The sequence below is a fragment of the Heteronotia binoei genome, chromosome 19 (genome assembly GCF_032191835.1).
Source record: "Heteronotia binoei isolate CCM8104 ecotype False Entrance Well chromosome 19, APGP_CSIRO_Hbin_v1, whole genome shotgun sequence".
NCBI classification, from domain to species: domain Eukaryota; kingdom Metazoa; phylum Chordata; class Lepidosauria; order Squamata; family Gekkonidae; genus Heteronotia; species Heteronotia binoei.
This window is the reverse complement of record NC_083241.1, coordinates 36,661,638-36,679,329: the sequence shown is the minus strand read 5'-3', so window position 1 is coordinate 36,679,329 and position 17,692 is coordinate 36,661,638. Positions and strand designations below refer to the sequence as shown.

Sequence of the window (17,692 nt, the reverse complement as noted above, 5' to 3'; positions counted from 1 at the left end):
AGCCACTAATAGTTGTTGGTTCTGTCGGCCAAAGATCGATCTCTCAAAGATTGCCTCGTTGGGGAGGTTACAGAATCCTTTTGCAGTCCAAAGACTCTTGCCGGTGGGTGGAGTCACAACGGCGGATCAGAGAAAGCAGCCCAAATTTTCAGACCACGTAGAGCCACGAGACAGGGACTCGGTTCTGTTAACTACAGTCTGGCGACGTCTGTGCCAACGGGAAGAGTATCCGAGGCACCGTCGCTGAAAGTGTGAAGGGGCCGTCAAACCTTCTCCAGGTAGGAGCCTGGCACAAACCCTTGCTGTCCGTTCTGTTCCGCCGTCCACCAGCCGTCTTCGCCCGCTTCGGTAACGAGGACTACGTCGCCCGCTCGGATATCCAGTTCGTCTTCGTTCTGGAACAAGGAACGGTCAAAAGGGAAATGGGAATACGGTTTAGCCTGTGGAGAGGTGTTAAGACAGGGGTGGCCAAACTGTGGCTCAGAAGCCACATGTGGCTCTTTCACACATAATGTGTGGCTCTCGAAGCCCCTGCTGGCTGGCTGGGAGAAGGCATTTGTCTCTTTAAATCACTTCTCCGGGACAAGTCAGCCGGCAGCTTGGAGAATGCATTTAAAGTTGCTTTCTTTCTACCTCCCTCCCCATCTATTTGCCTGCCTTCCTGCTCTCAAACATCTGATGTTCATGTCTTGCGGCTCTCAAACATCTAATTTATTCTATGTGGTTCTTACGTTAAGCAAAATTTGTTCCTTCAATAAGGAGTACCCAGCATGGTGCCCGAGGTCTCCAGGGTTCCTGCCAACAGCTTTTTTGGCACCCACCAAGTTTTTTTAGAAAGTGGGCGGGGGCTCCTATCCAGCAAGGCTTCCAGTCAGCCATTGGAGAGCTGATCAGCCATGCAAACTAAAATAACATTCGGTAGCAGCTGCAGCCACAGTGTTAGTTTTACTCAGGGCTTTTTTTGTAGAAGGAGCTCCTTTGCATATTAGGAAACACCCCATGATGTAGCCAGTCCTCCTGGAGTTTACAGTAGGCCCTGTACTGAGAGCCCTGTAAGCTCTTGGAGGATTGGCTATATCAGGGTGTGTGGCCTAATATGCAAAGGAGCCCCTGCTAGAATATCTCTGGACCCTGTACTAAGAGCCCTGTAAGCTCTTGGAGGATTGGCTCCATCATGGGTGTGTGGCCTAATATGCAAAGGAGCCCCTGCTAGAATTCTCTCTGGACCCTGTACTAAGAGCCCTGTAAGCTCTTGGAGGGTTGGCTCCATCAGGGGTGTGTGGCCTAATATGCAAAGGAGCCCCTGCTGGAATTCTATCCCTGGACCCTGTACTAAGAGCCCTGTAAGCTCTTGGAGGGTTGGCTCCATCAAGGGGGTGTGGCCTAATATGCAAAGGAGCCCCTGCTGGAATTCTATCCCTGGACCCTGTACTAAGAGCCCTGTAAGCTCTTGGAGGGTTGGCTCCATCAAGGGGGTGTGGCCTAATATGCAAAGGAGCCCCTGCTGGAATTCTATCTCTGGACCCTGTACTAAGAGCCTTGTAAGCTCTTGGAGGGTTGGCTCCATCAGGGGTTTGTGGCCTAATATGCAAAGGAGCCCCTGCTAGAATTCTATCCCTGGACCCTGTACTAAGAGCCCTGTAAGCTCTTGGAGGGTTGGCTCCATCAAGGGGGTGTGGCCTAATATGCAAAGGAGCCCCTGCTAGAATTCTATCCCTGGACCCTGTACTAAGAGCCCTGTAAGCTCTTGGAGGGTTGGCTCCATCAAGGGGGTGTGGCCTAATATGCAAAGGAGCCCCTGCTGGAATTCTATCTCTGGACCCTGTACTAAGAGCCTTGTAAGCTCTTGGAGGGTTGGCTCCATCAGGGGTGTGTGGCCTAATATGCAAAGGAGCCCCTGCTAGAATTCTATATCTGAACTCTGTACTAAGAGCCCTGTAAGCTCTTGGAGGGTTGGCTCCATCAGGGGTGTGTGGACTAATATGCAAAGGAGCTCCTGCTATAAGAAAAGCCCATTTTTACTCCTCACTTTCCTAGGATTTTTGTTTAAATGACCCTCTTTCCCCCTGCATTTTGGCTTCCTCTCTGTGGGCAGCCCCATCCCCTGCAGCAGCCAACAACAGGGCAGAGCGGCCGAGGCCTTCCCCTGATGTTGCCTTTTGGCTCTGGGATTCAAAGGATTAGAGCCTCTGAATGTGGAGGTTCCCCTCAGCCACCTTGGTTCGTAGCCATCAATAGACCGATCCTCCCTGAATCGACCCAGTCCCCTTTGAAAGCTGTTTCTTCCTGTGGCCATCAAAACATCCTCTGGCAGTGAATTCTACATTTTAATCGCTCTCTGTGTCAAGCAGTATTTCCTTTTGTCCGCCCTGAACCTCCTGCCCATCAGCTTAATTGAATGCCCTCCAGTTCCAGTATTTTGGGGACAGGGAGAAAAAGTTCTCTTTGCTAACGCTCTCTGCCTGATGCATAATTTTATAAACTTCTGTCATGCCTCCCCCCCTTGGTCATCTCTTTTCTAAACTGTGTGGCTTTGCTGAATGTCTTGAGGGCAGACACAATTTATAAACCTTAAAAAAGCTTGCTTTCCTCAGGGAGCTTAAGCTACCTTGAACTATAAGAACGGAAGAGAAGCCATGTTGGATCAGGCTAATGGCCCATCCAGTCCAACACTCTGTCATGCGGTGGCCAAAAAAACCCTAGGTGCCATCAGGAGGTCCATCAGTAAGGTCAGGACACTAGAAGCCCTCCCACTGTTGCCCCCCCCCCCCAAGCACCAAGAATACAGAGCATCACTGCCCCAGACATAAGAACGTAAGAGAAGCCGTGTTGGATCAGGACAGTGGCCCATCCAATCCAACTGTGTCACACAGTGGCCAAAAAAACCCAGGTGTCATCAGGAGATCCATTATTGGGACCAGGACACTAGAAGCCCTCCCACTGTAATCCCACCCCCCAGCACCAAGAATACAGAGCATCAGTGCCCCAGACAGAGAGCTCCAACAATACACCCTGCAGCTAATAGCCACTGATGGACCTCTGTTCCAGATGTTTATTCAATCCCCTCTTGATAAGAACTATCTTTGGATAAACGCTGTTTTTGTATAGCAAGCGGCAGAAATGCCTCTTTTGGAAGCTTTTGCTGTTACCTGGCCTGTGTAATCGTAGAGGACTCTGTACTCCTGGGGCAGAGCAGCTGCATCTTCCCGGTCCACGGGGATCGCCGCGTAAACGCCGTCCGCTTTATCTGCAGAAATGGAAAAAAGGGTGAAGTGACTGGGGAAGCAGACGCACCATGCGCAATTGCTCAGAAACGCAACATATTTGACCGGAGGGGGAAAGAGTACAGCTGCTGGGAACATTGAGCAATGCTCAAAAGCTTGCATGCCCGGTATATGTAACTTATCGATTGTGTTTATGTTATTTATACGCTGCCTTTCGCAAAGTGAATTGCACATTGTGAATCAGGCCAGTCAACAAAATGGGACACTCAACAGCCAACATGTGAGGCTTTTCAAAGCCTAGAACAGGAGCGGCCCAACTTGGTCGATGAAAGAGCCACACTGAATAAATGCCAGGCGTTTGAGAGCTGCAAGGTCGGAACATCAGATGTTTGAGAGCCATGAGACAAGGGGGGGGAAGGAAGGAAGGAAGGAAGGAAGGAAGGAAGGAAGGAAGGAAGGAAGGAAGGAAGGAAGGAAGGAAGGAAGGAAGGAAGGAAGGAAGGAAGGAAGGAAGGAAGGAAGGAAGGAAGGAAGGAAGAAATTGAAATAAAGGTGAAAAGAAAGCAAATAGATGGGGAGGGGGGGTAGAAAGAAAGCGACTTTAAATACATTCTGCAAGCTGTTGGCTGGCTTGGCTTGGAGAGGTGATTTAAAAAGAGACATTCCTTCTCCAAGCCAGCCAGCAGGGCAGTGGGGGCTTCAAGAGCCACATGTGGTTCCTGAGCCACAGTTTAGCCACCCTTTGTCTAGAACTAGGGCCACCCAATGAGAAAGGAGCCCTCTCTGGAGAAGACGCTGATGCTGGGAAAGACAGAAGGCCAAAGAAGAAGGGGACGGCGAAAGATGAGATGGCCAGACAGCGTTACTGATGCAACTAACACGAATTTGAGCAGTCTTCGGAGGATGGTGGAAGACAGGGGGGCCTGGCGTGACTGGGTCCATGGGGTCGCAAAGAGTCGGACTCGACTGTGCGACTGAACAACAGCAAGAAATCTAGAACTGCAAAAAAAAAAAAACCCAACCCTGAAGTATAGCATAAATATTATGGAGGATGTTTGTCAACGGCTACTATGAAGATGAGAAAACAAATGGTGTAAAGAAAAAAAAATCTTTAATAGTTATATAGGAAAGGAAAGGTCCCCTGTGCAAGCACCAGTCGTTTCCGACTCTGGGGTGGCGTCGCAACACGACGTTTTCACTGCAGACTTTTTTTACGGGGTGTTTGCCATTGCCTTCCCCTGTCCTCTACACTTCCCCCCAGCAAGCTGGGGACTCATTTTACCGACCCTGGAAGGCTGAGTCAACCTTGAGCCGGCTACCTGAACCAGCTTCCACTGGGATTGAACTCTGGTCATGAGCAGAGAGTTCAGGCCACAGTACTGCAGCTTTACCACTCTGCGTCACGGGGCTCCTTAAAGGTTATATAACCCCTACATATTTCATGTGTGGCTTCTGCCAGGGGGGTCTTCCAGATTCTTTTTAGATCCGTTCCCTGGGGGATGTACACTTTAGCAGAAAGATTCTTTCCTTTGCAACCTTTGTCTTCTTAACTTTGTTTTGTCTTGGAGTGCCTCCCTTCTTTCCGCATGTCAATAGTGAGCAGCCATTGTGACTGAGGGGAACCTTCGCATTCAGAGGCACAAAACTGCTGCATCCCAGAACCAGGAGGCAACACCAGGGGAAGGCCTCAGCCTCTGTGCCCCATGGTTGGCTGTCCAGAGAAACTGGTTGGCCAGTGTGTGAGACAGGATGCTGGACTAGATGGACCATCACTGGTCTGATCCAGCAGGGCTCATCTGATGTTCTGAGGAAGGCCTCGGCCTCTCTGCCCTGTTGGAGCTCCAGAGGAACTGGTTGGCCACTGTATGAGAAAAAACGTACCTGCCGGGGGAGCCGTAGGAATAACGCTGTCCGTGACACTGCGGTTATTTCCGTGGAGCAAGCCGGAGAATCTGTAAGTCAGGAAGAAGTCAGCGGGGGAGGGGCCAGCAGCCCTCTCCTAATCTCAAACTCTTGGGGTCTCTCCCGCCCCTCCTCAAGATCCCAGATCTTCCCTCACTCACCTCTTCATCATTCCACAAGTCGGGTTTGGGCTGCCACAGTTTTTGGTTGGGGTTACTCTCTCGTAATAGTTCTCGTATCCGATTGCGGCTGCAGAGGGAAAAGGAAAAACGTCACTCAAGACCAGGGGTGGCCAAACTGTGGCTCAGGAGCCACATGGGGCTCTTTCACACATTTTGGGCAGCTCTCAAAGCCCCTGTTGCTCCATCAGCCAGCTTGGAAGAGGCGTTTGTCTCTTTAAATCATTTCTCCAAGCCAAGCCAGCCGGCAGCTTGGAGAATGCATTTCAAGTTAAAGTTGCTTTCTTTCCACCTCTCCCTCCCCCATCTATATTCGTTCCTTCCTTTCTTCTCTCAAACATCTGATGTTCATGTCTTGAGGCTCTCAGCCATCTGTGGCTCTTACATGAAGCAAGACTGGCCAGCCCTACTCAAGAATAACCTTTTTTCTTCTTTCTCCATAAACAACAAACTGATCCCAGGCATAATCCATCCTGTGACTTCGTGAGCGTGTACACGGTTTGGTGCAAATCCCATAAATAGGGATGCCAACCTCCAGGTGGGATCTGGGGATCCCCTGGAATGACAGCTCCTCTCCAGACTCCAGAGATCAGTTCCCCTGGTGGAAACGGATGCTTTGGAAGGTGGGACTCTCTGGCACTGTACCCCACTGAGGTCCCTGTCTTCCCCAGGCTCCATCTCCAGATCTCCAGGAGTGTCCCACCCTGAATCTGGCAGCCTTGCCCCCACACCAATGGCAGGAGAGACCAGGCGACCCCATTTCAAATGGGTCTTGTACAGGAGGTACTTCTGGCCAGCTGTATAAGGCCTTTCTATAACTGTCAACAGCAAGGTCTTCAACATTTGTGGCCCCGCAACAGTTTTTTTAGTGCAAACAGGATATCCCTGGAATGCAGGAAGCTATCAGGACTGGCAGGCAAAGAACACTGGTCCAGCTCCATCAAAGAATAAGGCCATCAGGACTTTTTTTTGTTGCAGGGACTCCTTTGCATATTAGGCCTCACCCCTACCTGATGGAGCCAGTCCTCCAAGAGATTACAGGGCTTTTAGTACAGGGCCTACTGTAAGCTCTTGGAGTATTGGCTACATCGAGGGGTGTGTAGCCTCAGGGCTTTTTTGTAGCAGGGTCTCATTTGCATATTAGGCCACGCCCCTCTTATGTAAGCAATCCTCTAAGAGCTTACAGGGCTCTTCTTACAGGACCTACTATAATAATAATAATAGTAATAATAATAATAATACCTTTTATTTATATCCCGCCCTCCCCGCCGAAGCAGGCTCAGGGCGGCTAACAACAAGGTTTAATATACATAGTACAAAAACAACATTTTAAACCATAATTAATTAAAAACTATTAAAATTCTCCAAGAGGATTGGCTACATCGGGGGGGGGGGCGTAACCTCTTATGAAAAGGAGTTCCTGCTACAAAAAAGCCCTGCCGGCAATTAAAGAGTCAAAATCTTAAAGGGGACGGTGCTGTTCTAAGCACAGCTCACTCAGTGAAGTCACAGCTGCTCACGATGGCAATGAATCCATTTAGTCCTTCAACCCTGATTATATTTTTGTCCTTGACCATTCTGCATTTTGGGGAGGGGCGTCTGCCCACATATCTGCCTCCCATACTGGAGTTGGGAGCTGAAAACCAGGAAGACAAAAGCCACGATCCCTTGCGTCCGGTTACCTGGCGGCTCCGTTCCCGTCATCTTGCTCTGAACAAAGAAATTCATATCGGCTTCCGCGTCGCAATTCTCCAAGCTCAGCCGGACTTCTTCATAAATCTGTGTGGTGGCAGGAAAGAAGGGTCAGCGGTGCAGAGTTTGCAAACTGAACATTGAGACCAATTTGATTTTAGTGTAGGATGTTGGCTTGGGGCAGGCCCGGGGCGTGCCCCCCCCCAATTAAAAACTTTCACGATGTCATCACACTGGGCATTCAGCGCCACTCTTTTGTCTCGGGGGGATCGGGGGAGCTCCTCCAGTCCCTCAGAGCCAAAGGAACACTTGGCCTTTCCCTTCCCCCGCACCCTCAAGGACACGGGGGGAGGGAAACGCAGCTCTTTTGGCTCTGAGGGATCGGGGGAAACCTCACTGATCCCTCAAAGGAGAAGGAACGCTCGGCCGTTCTCTTCCACCACGCCCGCAAGGACGTGGGGGGAGGGAAACGCAGCTCTTTTGGCTCTGAGGGATCGGGGGAAACCTCACTGATCCCTCAAAGGAGAAGGAACGCTCGGCCGTTCTCTTCCACCACGCCCGCAAGGACGTGGGGGGAGGGAAACGCAGCTCTTTTGGCTCTGAGGGATCGGGGGAAACCTCACTGATCCCTCAAAGGAGAAGGAACGCTCGGCCGTTCTCTTCCACCACGCCCGCAAGGACGTGGGGGGAGGGAAACGCAGCTCTTTCGGCTCTGAGGGATCAGGGGAAACCCCTCTGATCCCTCAAAGGAGAAGGAACGCTCGGCCTTTCTCTTCCCCCACGCCCTCAAGGACACAGGGGGAGGGAAATGCAGCTCTTTCAGCTCTGAGGGATCGGGGGAAACCCCTCTGATCCCTCAAAGGAGAAGGAACGCTCGGCCGTTCTCTTCCACCACGCCCGCAAGGACACAGGGGGAGGGAAATGCAGCTCTTTTGGCTCTGAGGGATTGGGGAAACCCCTCTGATCCCTCAAAGGAGAAGGAACGCTCGGCCTTTCTCTTCCCCCACGCCCTCAAGGACGCAGGGGGAGGGAAACGCAGCTCTTTTGGCTCTGAGGGATTGGGGAAACCCCTCTGATCCCTCAAAGGAGAAGGAACGCTCGGCCTTTCTCTTCCCCCACGCCCTCAAGGACGCAGGGGGAGGGAAACGCAGCTCTTTTGGCTCTGAGGGATTGGGGAAACCCCTCTGATCCCTCAAAGGAGAAGGAACGCTCGGCCGTTCTCTTCCACCACGCCCGCAAGGACGTGGGGGGAGGGAAACGCAGCTCTTTTGGCTCTGAGGGATCAGGGGAAACCCCTCTGATCCCTCAAAGGAGAAGGAACGCTCGGCCTTTCTCTTCCCCCACGCCCTCAAGGACACAGGGGGAGGGAAATGCAGCTCTTTCAGCTCTGAGGGATCGGGGGAAACCCCTCTGATTCCTCAAAGGAGAAGAAACGCTTGGCCTTTCTCTTCCCCCACACCCTCAAGGACGCGGGGGGGAGGGAAACGCAGCTCTTTTGGCTCTGAGGGATTGGTGGAAACTCCTCTGATCCCTCAAAGGAGAAGGAACGCTCGGCCTTTCTCTTCCCCCACACCCTCAAGGACACAGGGGGAGGGAAACGCAGCTCTTTCAGCTCTGAGGGATCGGTGGAAACCCCTCTGATCCCTCAAAGGAGAAGGAACGCTCGGCCTTTCTCTTCCCCCATGCCGTCAAGGATGCAGGGGGAGGGAAACGCAGCTCTTTCGGCTCTGAGGGATCCGATCCCTCAGAGCCGAACAAGCTGTGATTCCCTCCCCCCGCATCCTTGAGGGCACCGGGGAAGAGAAAGGCCAAGTGTTCCTTCTGCTTTGAGGCCGGCGTGTGGGAATCGGCGAACTAGGCTATTGCCTAGGGTGCCAGCTCCCAGCAGGGGCGAGCGTCCCCTCCCTGCTTGCACTGTCCTTGAACCTCCTCTCCCTCCGAGCCAAAAGAGCAGCAGAGGCTCAGGGACAGCACAAGCAGGGAGGGAGTGCCTGCCCCTTCTGGGAGCTGGCACCCTAGGCAATAGTCTAGTTCGCTTACTCCCATGCGACGGCTCTGTTTTGGGGATAAGGCTAAACCAGGATTAAAGGTCTACTGCGAAACTGGTCTGAATGTTGTTTCGTAGTTGATGGTTTTCTTGCAAGAACCTTTTCAGAACAAGTTTCCTTTTTAAAAAACTCAACAGCCGCTCAATTTTAAGTAAGCCAGTTTCAAGTCCACTAGCCCTTTAGAGACCAACAAGATTTTTTGGGTAGGCAAGCCCTATCTCGGAAGCTAAGCAGAGCTAATTCTGGCAAGTACTTGGATGGGAGACCTCCAAGGAATACCAGAGCCAGGAGGCAGAGGCAGGCTGTATTGAGCCGCTTCTCTGAATGTCCTCCAAGCCCCCCAATAAAATAAGATTTCCAGAGCTGGAGTCCAGGATCACCTTTAAGACTGACAAAGTTTTATTTAGGATGTAAGCTTTTGTGTGCTAAAAGCACACTTCATCAGACAATAGGATGGGATGGAATCCTATGTCCCTATTCAGCCCTAGGGGCTCCATTGTTGTGAAATTGTGAATTAGATAATAGGAAAGACCTTCTCCGTTTGACAGCCACTGCTGGTTATATTAGAGAATACCGGAGGGACCAGTATAATGCAATCACATAGATATTGAAAGCTACAGCTTCAGAAGCAGTTCCCAACGTTCAGGCTCAAGGTGTGGGCTGGGATTCTCCTTGACACTGGCAGTGTCCAATACAGACTTGTAACAGACTATTTTAGCTGTAATAGACTAATGGAAATCTCTGAGTCCTGATATTGTAATCAGTTTGATCAGAGCGGAAAGGAAATGCTGGAGGGATGGGGAATTAGCATCTGTAAGGAGATAGGAATCCTATGTCCCCTGTTCTGAAACTGTGAATCCACTCAAGTTCAGCAATCATTTTTGGTTACATTCCCAATCCTGTTGATCTAACGATCGCCCCATCACTGTACCTTATTCACTTGCTGAAGGATTCCATTCCCTTTTTAGCCTAGCAGAATGCCAATCCAGCGCATTGCTTTATCAAAGTCAAATATTGTCTACGCAGCCTGGGAGAAGCTCTCCAAAGTCTCCAGCAGAGATCCTTCATGTCACCTACTGGCTGGTCCTTTCGGTTGGAGATGCCGGGGATTGAACCGAGGACCTTCTGCATGCCAAGCAGATGCTCTACTACTGAGCCACAGTCTTTCTCCACCCTTTGTCCATCACAGTCAGTATTGTCTACTCAGGCTGGCAGTGGATTTCCAAGGTCTTAGCTTGAGGTCCTTCCCTTCACCTCCTGCCTGGCCCTTTTTTGCTGGAGATGCTGGGGATTGAACCTGGGAACTTCTGCATGCCAAGCAGAGGCTCTGCCACTGAGCCACGGAGTCCCTTTTCATCCCACTTACCTCATCATCCTTCACACACTGCATAGAAAGCTGATTGCAATGAACCCACAAGGAATTCCGCAAGATGGTGATCCGGTCGCATTCCTGGAGCTGGAATGCCTACATTCGATTAAAAAAAAGAAAAGAGTTAGAAATCAGGTTTGTTCACAGTCATAGTTTCCCTTCCATGATCCCACCTTCCTCCTCAATCGCTGCGTTCACATTGCACTAAATAATGTGTTTTGCATCCGGATTTTTGCTGTTCTTACACAGTAAAAAATGCAGACGTAAAACACATTATTTAGTGTAGTGTGAATGCACCAAATGTTCTATCTCTTGTTTTAGCTCCCTCCTTGAAAGGGGCCCCCCCCGATGCATTTCTGCACCAATGCATTTTTGCTGTTCTTACACAGTAAAAAATGCAGACGTAAAACACATTCTTTAGTGTAGTGTGAATGCACCAAATGTTTTAACTCTTGTTTTAGCTCCCTCCTTGAAAGGAGGCCCCCCCCGATGCATTTCTGCACCAATGCATTTTCGAAGAGGCAGTGCTTTAACGATGCTTTAAAAGGTTGCCTACGGGGTAGAAAGTTCCAGCAAGACGTAGCCAACGTACAGGAACCCCTCAGAGGGTTTTCAAGGCAAGAGGTGTTCAGAGATGTTTTGCCATTGCCTGTCCCCAACCCCGGGCTTCGTTGGTGGTCTCCCATCCAAGTACCAATCTGGGGGCCAACCCTGTTTAATGTCTAACTCAGGGAAGGCCAAACTTGCTTAATATAAGAGCCATGTAGACTAAATGTCAGATGTTTGAGAGCCACAAGGGAAGGAAGAGAGAGAGAGCAGGGAGGGAGAGGTGGAAAAAAGCAACTTTAACTTTAAATGCATTCTCCAAGCTGCTGGGTTTAAAGAGAAAAATGCCTTCTCCAAGCCAGCCGACCAGGCGGTGGAGGCTACAAGAGCTGCACAATATGGGTGAAAGAGCCACATGTTGCTCCCGAGCCGCAGTTTGGTCCCCCCGCTTCAAACTATTGCCATGGAAAAAACTTTAGGCAGGAAAAATTGTGATGTGAACCCAAGCCTCCCAGCCACTGCAATGTTCGAATTCCGAACTGTCACGCAGAAATTTTGTCAGACCTTGTTGGCAAACGTCAACAGTGGGCCATGACGAAGAAGCCCACGCAAGTCGCAACCCTGATCCAGTCCCCTCACCTCACACGTGCTGATGTGTTCTTGCTCCCAGGAAATCCTCGCCGCATCCAGCAGTTCTATGTTCTGCTTGTACACTCTTTCTGCATCAATAGAGAGGCAAAGAGGAAAAGTTCACATATGGAATGAAAGTCTTATGGTTAGACCTACTGCAAACTAATAGGAGCACAGTTCCAGCTGGCTTGGCTTCAGAGGGTGTGTGGCCTAATGTGCAAATGATATTCATTCTAAATCTAGTTCAGGCTGTGAATAAACAAAACTAATTAAACTAAACTAAATTAATACACAAATGAGTTCCTGCTGGAGAGCCAGTTTGGTGTTGTGGTTAAGTGTGCGGACTCTTATCTGGGAGAACCGGGTTTGATTCCCCACTCCTCCCCTTACAGCTGCTGGAATGGCCTTGGGTCAGCCATAGCTCTCATAGGAGTTGTCCTTGAAAGGGCAGCTGCTGTGAGAGCCCTCTCAGCCCCACCCACCTCACAGGGTGTCTGTTGTGAGGGGGAGAAGATATAGGAGATTGTAAGCCGCTCTGAGTCTCTGATTCAGAGAGAAGGGTGGGATATAAATCTGCAGTCTTCTTCTTTCTACAAAAAAGGCCCTGTGTGAAACAATGGTGGCTTCAGGGGGTGTGGCCTAATATGCAAATGAGTTCCTGCTGGGCTTTTTCGACAACCCCCACCCCAGCAGATCAGTGTCCACATATTGTAGCTTAAAAGGCCTGGATTTTCTTGATTGGCAGGACTTTTGTCCGCTGCGGACTCTGAATCTTTAAGAAGCATCAGCGCTGTGTATGTTTATATACCACAGATAAAGATGATGCACACATCAGAATAGGGTTCCCAGTTCCTCCCTGACCCCTGACAGGGGATGGGGCATGGCATTGCCAGCTCCAGGTCGGGGAACTCCTGGAGATTTGGGGGTGAAGCCCAGGGAGGGCAGGGACCTCAGTGTGGTGCAATGCCATAGAATTCCCCCTCCAAAGCACCCATTTTCTCCAGGGGAATGTCAAGAGTACTCTTGCCATTATGGGGGTGCTGGCCTGTAATATTATACGCCAGGGGTGACTTAATTTGCTAAACGTAAGAGCCTCATAGAATAAATGGCAGCTGTCTCAGAGCCGCAAGACATGAACATCAGACGTTCGAGAGCCGTGAGACGAGGGAGGAAGGAAGGCAAATAGATGGGGGTGGGAGGAGGGAGAGAGAGGTGGAAAGAAAGCAGCTTTAACTCTAAATGCATTCTCCAAGCTGCCAGCTGGCTTGGCTTGGAGAAGTGATTTAAAGAGACAAATGCCTTCTCCAAGCCACCCGATAGGGCAGTGGGGGCTTCAAGAGCCACGGTTTGACCACCCTTGTTATATGCGTTCTTTTGCTTTGTAGCAACCTTGCTTCTTTTAGCCTAGCTGCTATCTCTGGCATTCCTTTGACGCCATTGTGCAGTCTCTCTGCCCTGTACTCAAGGCCAACGTGCCTCGTTTGCTGCTGCACCTGCGAAGAAGGGGGCGTGCATGGGGAAAAACTCAGGAGGGAGGGAATGCTTTTGGCTTGAATTTGTAACGGTTATTGGTAAGGTATATTTAGGGGTCACTGACCCGCCAAAAGCAGTTTCAGCAACGCCTGTCCAACCCGAAATGTTAATAAACTGCGCTCTTGAACCCCCTTGAGTCGTTTAATGGGGAAAAACTCACAGGAGTTGACACTGGGAACTGATCTCTGTAGCCTGGAGAGGAGTTGTCATTCCAGGGGATCCCCGTGTCCCACCTGGAGATTGGCATGCCCACCTAGGAAAGGGCCACAGAGTTTCGCTAGCTAGCTCTCGCATAGGGCCATCTTACCAGAGAAAGGGTACACCACTATGGTGCTGAAAGGCTTACAAGCGCCAGAGCCAGATTAACAAGTAGGCACCGGCCTGTGGGCCCCCCCGCCTTTAGGGGCCCCGGACCGGCTCCCCCCAGTTTCCCCCCTGCTTGCAGCCTTCCCACCCTGCGCGTGCAGCCAGCCACTGAGCTTCTCTTTGCTCAACTGCTGCTGGTGTTGTCAAAGGGACTTTTTAAGAAGGTGCCTGCAGGCTGCAGCAGGAGCAGTGGGCGGTGGGGCGGGTGCTCAGACTCTAAAATAATTTGTGAGGGGGCCCCAAGATTTCTACTGCCTAAGGGCCACCACAGGGTTTGATCCAGCACTGACAAGCGCTTCCTATTCTTTCGGCGAGCTCTGTTTTTTTTTAGAAAAAGTTTCTAGCCCTCATGTTTGTGTAAGACCGCTGGAACCGATGAAGGCAGTGCGTTTGAAAGGCAGGGTGAGCGAAAAATAAACTGTCCCTTGAGCCTCCGTTTCGTTGAACTGTAAAGGGGGTACCTGCTTCATTGGCCGCTTCTTTGCATTGCTTGGCTTTGGTCTGGCTCTGAAATGTAAAGAGAGAACAGGGGCTTGATCCAGTTGCATAGAGCAGGGGTGGCCAACGGTAGCTCTCCAGATGTTTTTTTGCCTACGACTCCCATCAGCCCCAGCCGTTGGCCATGCTGGCTGGGGCTGATGGGAGTTGTAGGCAAAAAAAAACATCTGGAGAGCTACCGTTGGCCACCCCTGGCATAGAGGGCTGGGTCTGTGCTCGTGCACGCATACTCATTGGGATAAGCGCAAGCTACCTGCCCTTAAATCCATTGTAAATCCAGATCTCCAGGTCACATGAACACGCAAAGCTGCCTTCTACTGAATCAGACCCTCGGTCCATCTAAGTCAGAATTGTCTACTCAGACTGGCAGCAGCTCTCCAGGGTCTCAGGCAGAGCCGTCTTTCCCATCACCTCTTACGTGGTCCTTCTTAGCTGGAGATGCCGGGGATTGAACCTGGGACCTTCTGTATGTCGAGCAGATGCTCTGCCACTTAGACACAATCCCTACTAGAGGCTGGCAATCCTAACACTCTTCTTATAACCAACAAATATTCCTCCCCACAGAAAGCTAGCATGTCAGGGGGAAAGTATCAGCCAGTATCATAATGCCCCTGTATAAATCGATGGTGCGGTCTCATTTGGAGTACTGTGTGCAGTTCTGGTCGCCGCACCTCAAAAAGGATATTATAGCATTAGAGAAGGTGCAGAGAAGGGCAACTAGAATGATTAAAGGGCTGGAGCACTTTCCCTATGAAGAAAGGTTGAAACGCTTGGGACTCTTTAGCTTGGAGAAACGTCGACTGCGGGGTGACATGATAGAGGTTTACAAGATAATGCATGGAATGGAGAAAGTAGAGAAAGAAGTACTTTTCTCCCTTTCTCACAATACAAGAACTCGTGGGCATTCGATGAAATTGCTGAGCAGACAGGTTAAAACGGATAAAAGGAAGTACTTCTTCACCCAAAGGGTGATTAACATGTGGAATTCACTGCCACAGGAGGTGGTGGCGGCCACAAGTATAGCCACCTTCAAGAAGGGTTTAGATAAATATATGGAGCACAGGTCCATCAGTGGCTATTAGCCACAGTGTATGTGTGTATATAACATTTTTTGCCACTGTGTGACACAGAGGGTTGGACTTGATGGGCCGTTGGCCTGATCCAACATGGCTTCTCTTATGTTCTTATGTTCTAAAGTCTGTGGCCTGATACACTAGTTTTCATCCTTTTCTCGAGAGACGTTTCCTGCAGACAGAAATGGTACAGCCCCAACACAGGCATACTACCACAGTAGGGTTACCAGATGCAGGTTAGGAAAACCTGGAGATTTGGGGGCAGAGCCTGAAGAAGGCGGGGTTTGGGGAGGGGAGGGGAGGAACTTCCGTGGAGTTCATCTTCCAAAGCAACTATTTTCTCCATGGTGATGGAGCTCCCAGAATATCACCAGGTGTCACCTGGAGGCTGGCAGCTCAGGGAAAACTAGGTTCTGAGTGATGCAGTCCACTTTTTGTGGCCCGTTAAATCCCTCCTGTGAGATTGAAGAATTACCTTTTCCGCTTGTTTCTGGTTGCCCACAGCGCTGATCCGTTCAAAGGCCAACTCGGCCTCATCCGCCTCTTTGCACTTCTGCTCATACGTCTTCTTGGACTGGAACCAGAGAGAGACAGACACAGGCCATGAGACTGCAGACAGGAGTTGGGAGAAAACCAAATTTGGGGGAAAGGGAAAGACTCAGCTGGTCTCTGTCTCAGGTTGAATCACCCACTCCAGGTTGGAAAATACGTGAGATTTGGGGGGTGGAGCCTAAAGAGGGCAGGGTTTGAGAAGGGGAGGGGCTTCAATGAAGGGTGAACAGTTCCAGGTTGGGAAGTATGTGGAGATTCCGGGTTGGGAAGTACGTGGAGATTTGGGGGTGGAGCCTAAAGAGGGCAGGGTTTGAGAAGGGGAGGGAAGGGTCTTCAATGAAGGGTGGCCAGTTCCGGGTTGGGAAGTACGTGGAGATTTGGGGGTGGAGCCTAAAGAGGGCAGGGTTTGAGAAGGGGAGGGGCTTCAATGAAGGGTGGCCAGTTCTGGGTTGGGAAGTACCTGGAGATTTGGGGGGGGTGGAGCTTGAGGAGGACAGGGTTTGGAGAGGGAAGGAATTTCAGTGGACTGTAATGCCCTAAAGTCCTCCTTCCAAAGCAGCCATTTTCTTTCAAAGGCGATTTCTGTCACCTGGAGATCAGTGGTGATTCCAGGAGATTGCCGGACGATCTTAGAATCTCCTGGGTATGCTACACACACTGCCATACAAAAATGAATGAATTAATTAGCCCAGGAAATCTCATGCCAAACTGCAGTATTTCAACCAAGGTATTTTCCTACTGCCTGCTTGGCTCTAACCACCTCACTGGTGCTCAGGTATCCCCTTTCAAAGCTGTAACTTACCTCCATTGTTTTTTTATAGAGCGAAATCTTGGTTTTGTGGCTTCTATCCATGCTGTTTTCGTACTGCAGGAAAGACACAGAGTTTTTGTCATTCCGTTGGCCCTTCTAGCAGGGGAACTAAATGAGCCATTTTTCAAGTGTTTTTTGCAATTGCAGCATAACTTGCAAGGCTGGTGACTCTGCGTTGCTTTTAGGATAGACATTTATTTCTTTATAACCCATCTTTGTCATTGGGACTCAAAGCACAGTGTACATGGATAAGCCAGGGCTTTTTTTGCAGCAGGAACTCCTTTGCATATTAGGCCACGCACCCCCTGATGTAGCCAATCCTCCTGGAGCTTACAAAAAAGAGCCTTGTAAGCTCTTGGAGGATTGGCTACATCAGGGGTGTGTGGCCTAATATGCAAAGGAGCTCCTGCTAGAATTCTATCCCTGGACCCTGTACTGAGAGCCCTGTAAGCTCTTGGAGGATTGGCTCCATCAGGGGTGTGTGGCCTAATATGCAAAGGAGCCCCTGCTAGAATTCTATCTCTGGACTCTGTACTAAGAGCCCTGTAAGCTCTTGGAGGGTTGGCTCCATCAGGGGTGTGTGGCCTAATATGCAAAGGAGCCCCTGCTGGAATTCTATCTCTGGACCCTGTACTAAGAGCCCTGTAAGCTCTTGTAGGGTTGGCTCCATCTGGGGGGTGTGGCCTAATATGCAAAGGAGTCCCTGCTACAAAGAAAGCCCTGGATAAGTCCATACAGAGACTTGTCACAAGCACAGTGTTGGTCAGTATTCGGAGACATCTAATGGGCATTGTGCAAGACTAGGATTACTGAAATATGAATGAGCATAGCATATTAGGCATGATGCTTTTGTTATTTCCTATCCCCTCAACCACAGGTTGGTAGGATTTGGGGGGGAAGGGGGGAACCCAAGAGATCAGTAAATTTTGAATATTACAGCTATTTAAAAGAATGTGCAAGAAATTCAGCAACCGCTTCCGACCAGTCCATATCATTAGAAGATAAACATTTCAAGATAATGTAATTACTAGGACACTGAACGTTTTAAAATAAACCTCCCAATATATCGTGCCTACTTAGTGGTGTCATTGCAGGAGACCTCTAGCGCCACCTGGAGACTGGCTGCTCTAATCACCATGGGGCTGCCACCCAAAAGGCCCTCTCTGAAGAAGTGGCATTGTGCCAGCAGAAAACATGGAAATGACACCGAGTGATAATATACTGTAATGCACCCTATATAGAGTCTTCCAGAGCTGGACCTAGTGGATA

At 50.2% G+C, this 17,692-nt stretch overlaps 1 protein-coding gene across 1 annotated transcript in view; it reads right to left on the bottom strand.

Annotated features, from left to right (window-relative positions):
- Nucleotides 1-247: 247 nt before the first annotated feature.
- The window catches only part of PSTPIP1 (proline-serine-threonine phosphatase interacting protein 1), a 62,866-nt gene continuing 45,421 nt past the window's right edge, over nucleotides 248-17,692 (bottom strand). The window contains exons 6-15 of the mRNA XM_060259964.1: nucleotides 16,415-16,477; nucleotides 15,536-15,634; nucleotides 13,951-13,996; nucleotides 11,600-11,679; nucleotides 10,412-10,510; nucleotides 6,988-7,084; nucleotides 5,288-5,375; nucleotides 5,106-5,176; nucleotides 3,150-3,247; nucleotides 248-395 (exon numbers count right to left, since the gene is read on the bottom strand). Coding sequence (XP_060115947.1) covers nucleotides 264-395; nucleotides 3,150-3,247; nucleotides 5,106-5,176; nucleotides 5,288-5,375; nucleotides 6,988-7,084; nucleotides 10,412-10,510; nucleotides 11,600-11,679; nucleotides 13,951-13,996; nucleotides 15,536-15,634; nucleotides 16,415-16,477 — 873 coding nt within the window. The 3' untranslated portion in view covers nucleotides 248-263. The remainder of the gene's footprint in view (nucleotides 396-3,149; nucleotides 3,248-5,105; nucleotides 5,177-5,287; nucleotides 5,376-6,987; nucleotides 7,085-10,411; nucleotides 10,511-11,599; nucleotides 11,680-13,950; nucleotides 13,997-15,535; nucleotides 15,635-16,414; nucleotides 16,478-17,692) is intronic.